The sequence below is a fragment of the Phacochoerus africanus genome, chromosome 8, assembly GCF_016906955.1.
Source record: "Phacochoerus africanus isolate WHEZ1 chromosome 8, ROS_Pafr_v1, whole genome shotgun sequence".
Taxonomy (NCBI): Eukaryota; Metazoa; Chordata; class Mammalia; order Artiodactyla; family Suidae; genus Phacochoerus; species Phacochoerus africanus.
Window position 1 is genome coordinate 76,041,570 of NC_062551.1, and position 9,014 is coordinate 76,050,583.

At 51.8% G+C, this 9,014-nt stretch overlaps 1 protein-coding gene across 1 annotated transcript; it reads left to right on the forward strand.

Annotated features, from left to right (window-relative positions):
• The first annotated feature begins 1,249 nt into the window (after positions 1-1,249).
• On the forward strand, positions 1,250-5,482 carry ACTL8 (actin like 8). The gene is made up of 2 exons (XM_047793422.1): positions 1,250-1,657; positions 4,715-5,482. The coding sequence occupies exons 1-2, from the start codon at positions 1,310-1,312 to the stop codon at positions 5,462-5,464; spliced, it is 1,098 nt and encodes a 365-aa protein (XP_047649378.1). The 5' UTR covers positions 1,250-1,309; the 3' UTR covers positions 5,465-5,482.
• The last annotated feature ends 3,532 nt before the right edge of the window (positions 5,483-9,014 follow it).

The following is a 9,014-nucleotide window of genomic DNA, read 5'->3' on the forward strand; positions in this document are numbered from 1 at the left end:
CAAAAAAAAAAAAAAAGTTTTTTTAGTTTTAGGTTTGATATTTAGGTCTATGATTTATTTTGAGTTAATTTTTTTTTACAGAGTATGAGGCATGGGTTCAAGTTCTTTTTCTTTCTTTCTTTCTTTCTTTCTTTTTTTTTTTTTTGCACCTTGTCAAAAATCAGTTGACCTTTTTTTGTGTGGATCTATTTCTGGACTCTCCATTTTGTCCTATGGCTCTATGGGGTTTTCCTCAATACCACACTATCTTGGCTATTGTAATTTTATAGTAAGTCTGGAAATCAGGCAACAACCACACCTACCTTTTCAACGTGGTGGTTAGTATCCCCCCACTTTTACAGATAAGGGAACTGGCTGCAATCAGGAGTGGATGTCCTGCTGATAGCCTCCCATGTGTAATATGTTGGCTGCATGGTGCATTCCCACACCCACATCTTCTCATCAGCCTCGCCTGATGCTCAGGCGTGGTCTTTGGAATCTGGTTTGGGTTGAGGCCTCAGCCCTGCTTTTATTACTTGTGTGGCCCTGCGACAGGAGCGGTCATCTCTCTGGGCCTCGGTTTCTCTACCTGGAAAATGAGTGTTGTGATGGTACCTGCCTGATAGATTGTAGTGAAAATGAAAGGAGACCATTTGTCAGGTCACACTGTATGAAATTGCTGATATTTGATCATTTCGATGGACACAAATGACAGTTTTGCATAGTTCAACCTAATAAAGATTCAAGCTCTCTGCGTAGCACCAGATAGGAGGTGTGTACTCCAGAAATGGCAGCCACAGCTCTTGTCAGCACCGTCACCTTGACTGCTGCTGCTCTCGCTGCGGCCTCTTTATCGCTGAGGGTGGTGACCCCAAGGCTGATGGTTTGTGTCCCATTGGTCCTCAGATGGGCAGCCAAAGTCCACTATGTACTTCCTGTATGACAAGCTTCTTGCAAGTATGCAAAGCGTAATAGGGCCTCTGGGAGCAGGTGTATCCACCTGGTGCAGACAGACGTGCCAAAGGCAGAGGGAGAAACTTGGTGGGAAGGCAGGGTTGTCAAGACGTCCCAGTTGGGGCCATCGAGTGGGCCTTATAGGAGGAGCAGGATGAGAATGTTCCAGGCGCAGGTGACAGCTTGTGCAGAGGCTTGGAATGGGGAACAGGCAGCCTCAGGGGAGCCCAAGGCTTGGCTCTGGGGTGAAGCCGATGGCGGCCTAGAAAGGGTTCCCACACGACTCCCATCCTTTCTCTCCACAGGTGGTCCCTCTTGGCCAAGCATCCTCGGGAACCACATCCAGCAGACCTATCCTACCTCTGCCACCTCTGCCATGGCTGCGAGAACCATTATCATCGACCACGGGTCCGGCTTTCTGAAGTCCGGCTTGGCCGGGTGGAACGAGCCCCAGCTGATCTTCCCAAGCATCGTGAACTACATCCCCTGCAGGGAGAACCCCGGCCCCAGCTACGCCCGGCGGCGCGTGAGTCTAGGCATCGACATGTGCCGGCCTGACACCTTTAGCTACCCCGTGCAGCGTGGCCGTGTCCTTAACTGGGAGGGTGTGGAGCACCTCTGGTCATTTGTCCTGGAGAAGCACAGGCAGGAGCATGACGACTCACCTGTGATGGTCACGGAGTCCCCGCTGAAGGAGCCTAGTGACCGACAGAAGACCCTGGAGGTATGGTCTTCTGGGGGCTTCCCTCACCAGGCGGCAAGGAATAGCCTGGCACTTTGGGTTCAGACATGAATGGGCATCAGGAAATGTGCCTTTTTTTTTTTTTTTTCTTTTCTCCCTTTTTACAGCTGCATCGATGGCATATGGATGTTCCCAGGCTAGGGGTCAAATCAGAGCTATAGCTGCCAGCCGACACCACAGCCACAGCAATGCCAGATCTGAGCCACCTCTGCGACCTGCACCACAGCTCATGGCAATGCTGGATCCTTAACCCACTAAGCGGGGCCAGGGATCGAACTCACATCCTCATAGATACCAGTTGGGTTCTTAAGCTGATGAGCCACAAGGGGAACTCCTAGAAACTCTGTTTTCTAAATAATTTGCCCCACACGCGTTTGCTGAGTACATCGTGTGTGCCTGGCTCTTGCGTTAGGTGAGAGGGGGCGGACAGAGACGCCTCCTTCAGAAGGGATGTGGTGGAGAAGAGGCTCTGTGGACAGGGTTTTCCCGGAGCCCAGGGAACCCTGGATACTCATGGATTCTGTGAATGTTTGCAGATCATATTCCGGCCCTCAAAAAGCTTATATTCTGGGGGAAGACTTGACCGTGAATAAGTTCACAAATAAGAATTCCGGATAGCATTTCAGTTCTGGAAATAAAATTAGGAGTTCCTGTTGTGGCTCAGTGGGTTAAGAGACTGACTAGTATCCATGAGGATGTGGGTTCAATCCCTGGCCTCGCTCAGGGGGCTAAGGATCCGGAGTTGCTGCAGGGTGCAGTGTAGGTTGAAGATGTGGCTCAGATCTGGTGCTGCTGTGGCTGTGGCTGTGGAGTAGGCCGGCAGCTACAGTTCTGATTCATCCTCTAGCCTGGGAACTTCCATTATGCTGTGAGTGCAACCCTAAAAAAAAAAAAAAAAAAAAAAAAAAAAAAGGAAGCTAGAAACAAACTGCAATGGGGTGATAACTATGGGGAGAAGGGGAGCCTCTTTGAAGAGGGTAATCAGGGAGGGCTTCTTTGAGGAGGTGGTTTTATCCCCTGATGCAGGAACCCAGTGAACTAGGAGGGTGGCAAGAGGGAGACAGGACAGTGAGATTTTCAGGGACCGGATCTCATGGGTCCGGCGCGCTGTGGGAAGTGGTGGGATTTTACTTTAAATCAAGGATTGGCAAACTACAGCCAGTGGGCCAAGTCTGGCTGGCCATCTGTTTTTATAAAGTTTTATTGGCACACAGCCATGCCCACTCATTTACATATCATCCATGGCTGCTTTGACACTGCAGAGCTGAGGAGTTGTGACAGAGACTCTAGCTCATAAAGCCTAAAATATTTGCTGTTGTAGGTTTGCTAGATACAAATACACGATAGATTTGAGTGTCGGACCCACAGCAAAGAATGCTTTAGTATAAGTAGGTCTCAAATATTGCATGGGCTGTACTGAAACATTATTTGTTGTCTGTCTGAAATTCAGATTTAATTGTGCACCTTGTATTTTTATTTGCTACATCTGGCCACCCTGACTATCGAGCTGTTTATAGAAAATGCCTGCCAACCCTGCTCGAAATGAATAAACTCCTGGGGCGTTTTAGGTGGGGGTGGGGTCATAGTCGATTCTCTATTTGGGAAAGAGAACCTTGGCTTCTATGTGGGACGTGGATGGTGAAGGGACCATCCTCTGGGTGTGGGAAGGAGGGAGCTCCCTCCCCCTGGGGAGAAGATGGGCCCATGTGCACCTGCAAAGCCAGTAAGTGGCCAAAGGCTGGACTGTTTTACAGCCTTTCTTCCTCTGTAGTGTCAGAAACTTGGAACGTAGCCAGAGCTGGGGAATTGAGGTGTGTGTGTGGGGGTGTTCTGTAAAGATCCAGGGGATGATGGTGGGGGAAAAATTAGCCTAGGGACTTTGCCAAACCCTCAAGATGAGAAGTCTGGCTTTGTCTTGGTGTTTGAAAAGTTTTTATTTTAAAAATTAGGCTTCATTTGCCAGGAGGTGAGGGTATCTCCATCCTCCCCCTCCCTCCTCCCTCCCTTCTCTCCCCTCCTCCTCCTTCCCCTCCCTCCTCCCCTCCCCCTCCCAGTCCTCCCTCCTCCCTCCCCCCTCCCTCCTCCCTCCCCCCTCCCTCCTCCCTCCCTCCTCCCCTTCCCCCTCCCCCTCCCTCCTCCCTCCCTCCTCCCCTTCCCTTCCCTCCTCCCTTCCCTTCCCTCCTCCCCTTCCCCCTCCCCCTCCCTCCTCCCTCCTCCTCCTCCCCTTCCTGCCCTCCTCCCCTTCCCTTCCACTCCTCCCTTCCTTCCCTCCTCCCCTTCCCCTCCCCTCCCTCCTCCCTCCATCCCTCCTTCCCTCCTCCCTCCTCCCTCCCATCCTCGCCCTTCCCCTCCCCCTCCCTCCTCCCTCCCCTTCCCTTCCCTCCTCCCCTTCCCCTCCCCCTCCCTCCTCCCTCCTCCCTCCCTCCTCCCCTTCCCCCCCTCACCCTCCCTCCTCCCTCCCTCCTCCCCTTTCCCCCTCCCCCTCCCTCCTCCCTCCCTCCTCCCCTTCCCTTCCCTCCTGCCTCATCCCTCCTCCCTCCCTCCTCCTCTCCTTCCCCTCCCTCCTTCTCTTCTTCCCTCCCTCCTCCCCATCTCCCTTCTTTCCCCACTTTTTTGGAGGCAGCAGTGAACAGGCAGTACTTGTTTCTTTTCTCATCTCTTCTTTCTTCTTAAAAAACAGTTCAGGCCGCACATCTGTCCCTTGACCTTGGCCGCCACTTGTGCCCCCACTGCTCACATAACCAGGCCTCCCAGTGCCGTTTCTTACAGGCCAAGGGCTCTTCCCAGACCTCCACCAAAATGGCCTTCGGAAAGGCTTTCATCAAGTGAGCTCCGGAGGGCAAATCCGGCTCTTTCTAACCCTCTAGAGCCCTCCCCTCACTCCCCCAGTGTGAGCTCCAAGGGGCCAGCCAGTCCCTTGAAGACACAGGTCTGTGCAGACTTCAGCTTTGAGAGCAGACGCATGGCGAGGGGAAGACAGAGATGGATCTGGGCCCTTGAGAAAAACACCCTGAGTGTCTGTCTCCTGCCTTCTTGCAGATTATGTTTGAGTTACTGGATGTCCCGTCCGTCCTCCTGGCTGACCAGCTGGAGATGTCTCTGTACGCATCTGGCCTCCTGAGTGGCGTGGTGGTGGATTCGGGCTATGGCCTGAGCCGCGTGCAGCCTTTCCATCTGGGCCGCCCCTTGCGGTCCAGCGCCAAGACGCTGGAGTTCGCAGGCCAGGATCTCTCGGCTTATCTCTTTAAGAGCCTCTTCAAGGAGAATGTCAACCAGCACAACCTGTTTCAGCTGGAAACGGTGAGCACCACGCAGATGAACAAGTGCTATGTGCCGCAGAATCTGGGGGAGGCGCTGGACTTTTGTCAGAACCTGCCGAGGGGCTCGGATGAGAGTAACACCTATCGCCTCCCTGACGGCACCTGTGTGGAGCTGACCCCCTTGCAGCGCTTGGCCCCTGAGATGTTCTTCAGCCCCCAGGTGTTCGACATGCAGGGGCCCAGCATCTCCCAGGCCGCCTTGGAGTCCATCGAGACCTGCGAGGCCGCCCTGCAGCCTCTGCTCGTCTCCCACCTCGTGGCCTGCGGGGGCAACACCCTCTATCCTGGCTTCACCAAGCGCCTGTGCAAGTTGGTTGCTGATCACTTCTGCTCCAGCCATGCTAGCGTGTGGATGGGTTCCAACAGGAATTTTAGCGTGTGGCTGGGAGCATCCATAGTGGCTCATCTGTCGACGTACAAGTCTGGATGGCTGACCAGAGAGGAGTATGACGAGAGCTTAAAGCCGTGACCCGCTGGCTGGTTCCTGGGACCCGGCTCCCATCAGATGGGCACGGGTGGATCCATTCCAGCAATAGGGGTGGGGCCAGGGTGGGGTTAGCCAGTTTTGGAATTTGGAGGTCTCCAGGGATTATTATTTTTTTTTATTAAATCCTAGGGTTTTATCTTGTTTCAAGATGGGATCCAACCCATGGGAGAACAGGGTGTGGTCCACTGGGATGGATGAGAGTGGCCAGTGGCCATCTCCATGCTCTGTAGCCACTCGTTTGTCCTGGCATCTCCCTTGGGTGGTCCTGTTCCTTTGATGGAGTAGGTTTTAACTGGGGCAAGAGAGACTTATTTTTGAGTAGGGATGGGGAGGGTGGGGACAGGGAGAGTTGAAGTTTCTAGACCCACACGGTCTTTCTGGCCTGGGAGGACATGCTACAGGGAGATGGCTGTGCCCTGCCTGTCCCAGGGCCCCTGGCCAGGGTCTTGTTTTATATGTGCAAATAAACAACTTGTTTGGAAGTGCTGGCTTCTGTGTTGAATGGGGGTAGGGTGGGCAGTCCCTTGGGGAGGACGGAGTGCTGGGGTGGAGCTGGGGCATCCTGTGAGGACTTTAGGGACCACAGTTCTCACTGAGCAGAGCAGATCAGGGCTCAGAGCCTCCTGTTCTTCCGCTACCACACCCCCCATCCCCACCCCGACTTCATCCCGGATGTCCCGATGCTCAGCTGAAGTTTGCATCCCTATTAGTGTAATATTTAGTCAGTAAATATTGGAGAACCTACCGTGTGCCTGGTACTATGCTGGACATTGGGAACTTAGAGGGGGAAGAAGCTACCTGGGGTTTCTGGTTTCAGGAGATTGTGTCGGCAGTAAACACGGGCAGACTTGGGAGAGGCTGCGGGTTCAGTCCCAGATCCCTGCAATAAAGCAAATATTGCAATAAAGTGAGACCCATGAATGTTTTGGTTTCCCGATGTATAGACAAAAGTTATGTTTAGGCGGCAGGTGGAAGGAGGCTCCTCCCTCACCTCACCCAACACCACGGCCCCCAACCCCCACTGCCCTGGGACATGAGGAAGAATCAATTCTGTTTAGATGCTGAGATTTGGAGATTGCTATTTACAGAAGCTTTTTGCTTATTCTAACGAATACAGAGAAAGGAGTCCTAATTTACTATTTATTTAACAATTTTTTTTTCTGATAAGTGGCAGAAGTGGGGTTCAGATCCAATCTGGGCTCTCAACCCCTTTGTTGTATGGCCGCTTCTGCAAGAGGCTCTTTGTTCCCTGATAGTAAAGGCTGGACTAGAGTAGCAAGCACAGTGGGTAGAGGACCAAACCTCAGGGAACCCTGATGTTTCAGGAATAGCAGGAGGGATTGGGAGGTCAGAGTCAAGCTCACTTTGGGTTCATGTCACCTTTGGTTCATGTCTTCAACACATGAACCACATTCCCTCAGCCATATCCTTATCCCCAAACTTGAACCAACAGTGGTCCCCAGGGGCTGAAGTGGGTCCTAGAATGCCCCAGGGACTCGGGAGTCAGACTTGATGACAGGATGGCCCTGTCGTTAACCATGCTACCCTGCTCAAGTTGTCTTATTTCTCTGGGTCTATCAGGTGTACAATAGGGAGTAAGACTTCCTCCTCTCAGAGATTAGGGGGTGAGGATGAGCTAAAATAAAGGATGAGAGATCGATCCCGGTATGGCACAGCGGAAACGAATCCGACCAGTATCCATGAGGATGCGGGTTTGATCCCTGGCCTCATTCAGTGGGTTGGGGATCTGGCATTGCCCGTGAGCTGTGGTGTAGGTTGCAGACCCAGCTTGGATCTGGCATTGCTCTGGCTGTGGTGTAGGCCAGCAGCTGTAGCTCCAATTCAACCCCTAGCCTGGGATCCTCCATGTGCCAAAGATGCAGCCCTAAAATGCAAAAAAAAAAAAAAAAAAAGAAAAAGAAAAGAAAAGAAAAGAAAAAAAAGGCACTTTAAAAAACTAGAAAAATGCATTGACATATGAGATGTGACTTTCAATTTTATAATTTGATATTTCCTATTGATGAAGAGTATGAATACCAACAGCAGCACCTGTGCCTTGTCAGGCATGTGGTGAGTACTTTACAAATGGAGTTGCATTTAATCCTTGCATGCACACTGAAATAAGTGTTATTTGTCCCCAGTTATAAAGAAGACAACTGAAGCTTAGAGATGTTAAGCACCTGCTCAAGTTTACAGTCAAACTCAAGCAAATCATTAATTGCCACAGTTAGGAATGGATTCACCATTTCTACAAAACCAGACCAAAGGCAGCTGAACATATTGGAATTTTTTTTTTTTTTTTGGTCTCAGGTAACACATAGGCAGTCCACCTGAACAGTGGCACATCTACATCATTAGGAACTCTCTCCTTTTCCACTTTATTTTGTGGTTTCATGGTCACAAAATAGCTGCAGCAGCTCCAGGCATCACACCGATATCTCCTGCAGGAAAAGGCAGGCTGAAAGGGAGGGTGCCATCTCTCTATAGAAAAGCCGCATCCAGTTGACTTCTGCGTATGAGTCATTGCTTAGAAGTAGTTGAAAGAGAAAGATACAGATGGGCATCAGGTGAGTCAGCCCCTAGCATCTGTCCCTTGGCAGAGGAGCTGTTTGAACCTAGGTATATCCACACTGAAGCCCACGTTGTTACCCACAGTTCCAGACCACCTTCTGGGTTTTCTGGGCCCTGTTGGACTCCTTGACCTGAGAGATACAGACATGTGATTTTTCCAGGCTTGGGTGAAAGCTGCTTTGGGGTTGCAATCAAGGTGTTGACGTACCAAGCTGTAATCTTTGTGCTCCAAACTGATTTATTTGTGTACTCTTGAGCCTTGAACGGCAGAGGAGGGAAATACAGAAATGAGTATAAGGGAAAAGAAGGAGCTGGAGAAGAGCTGGGCAAGGAGTATTTTTTTTTTTTTTTCCTTATTTAGCTCTGGGCAACTGTCATCAGAACTCTTTTTTCTCATTTTATTCCGAATGTAACATTTAACCTTTCTGTTCAAGCATCAAATCTGGCTGCCTGGTGTATAATTACAAACTTTGCTGTCTCTCGCCCCTCCCCCACCCCGCAAGCTTTTACAACGCCCTCCCTGGGCACCATCTCTCTCCTCCGACTCTCCTATTAAATTAAAAATAGTAGCTCCATGGGGCTGTGCAGGGCCATCAACCTAACGTGGAACTGCTGGCACGCCAGGCCTGGTGGGGTGGCGAGTGGTGCCCAGAAGATGCCTGCCGGTTCCGGCATGGCCTGGCAGCTGCTCAGAGCTGGAGGAATCTTCTCCTCCTCCATGAGGGGTCTGGGGCCGCCTGCCAGGGGCAGCCAGGTGCAGGGGGGAGGGGGGGCAGTGAGAGGCAGGGTCTTGGCAGCTGGGGAAAGGGCTGGGTGGGGCTGGCAGAGGACACAAAAGGAAGGGCCCCCAGGTGGGCCATGCACAGCTGTGAGGGTACAGCCCTGCCAGTTTCTGTTGCCAAGGCTGAGGCTTGGCACCCTTGGGTTCGGGTTTGGGTGGGGTTTGGATGCCCAAGTTTCC

Bases quoted from the DNA above. Each gene is read 5' to 3' on its own strand.
- ACTL8 (XM_047793422.1), top strand. From the start codon at position 1,310: ATGGCTGCGAGAACCATTATCATCGACCACGGGTCCGGCTTTCTGAAG. The intron at 1,658-4,714 runs GTATGGTCTTCT...GCCTTCTTGCAG, and splicing joins ACCGACAGAAGACCCTGGAG to ATTATGTTTGAGTTACTGGA.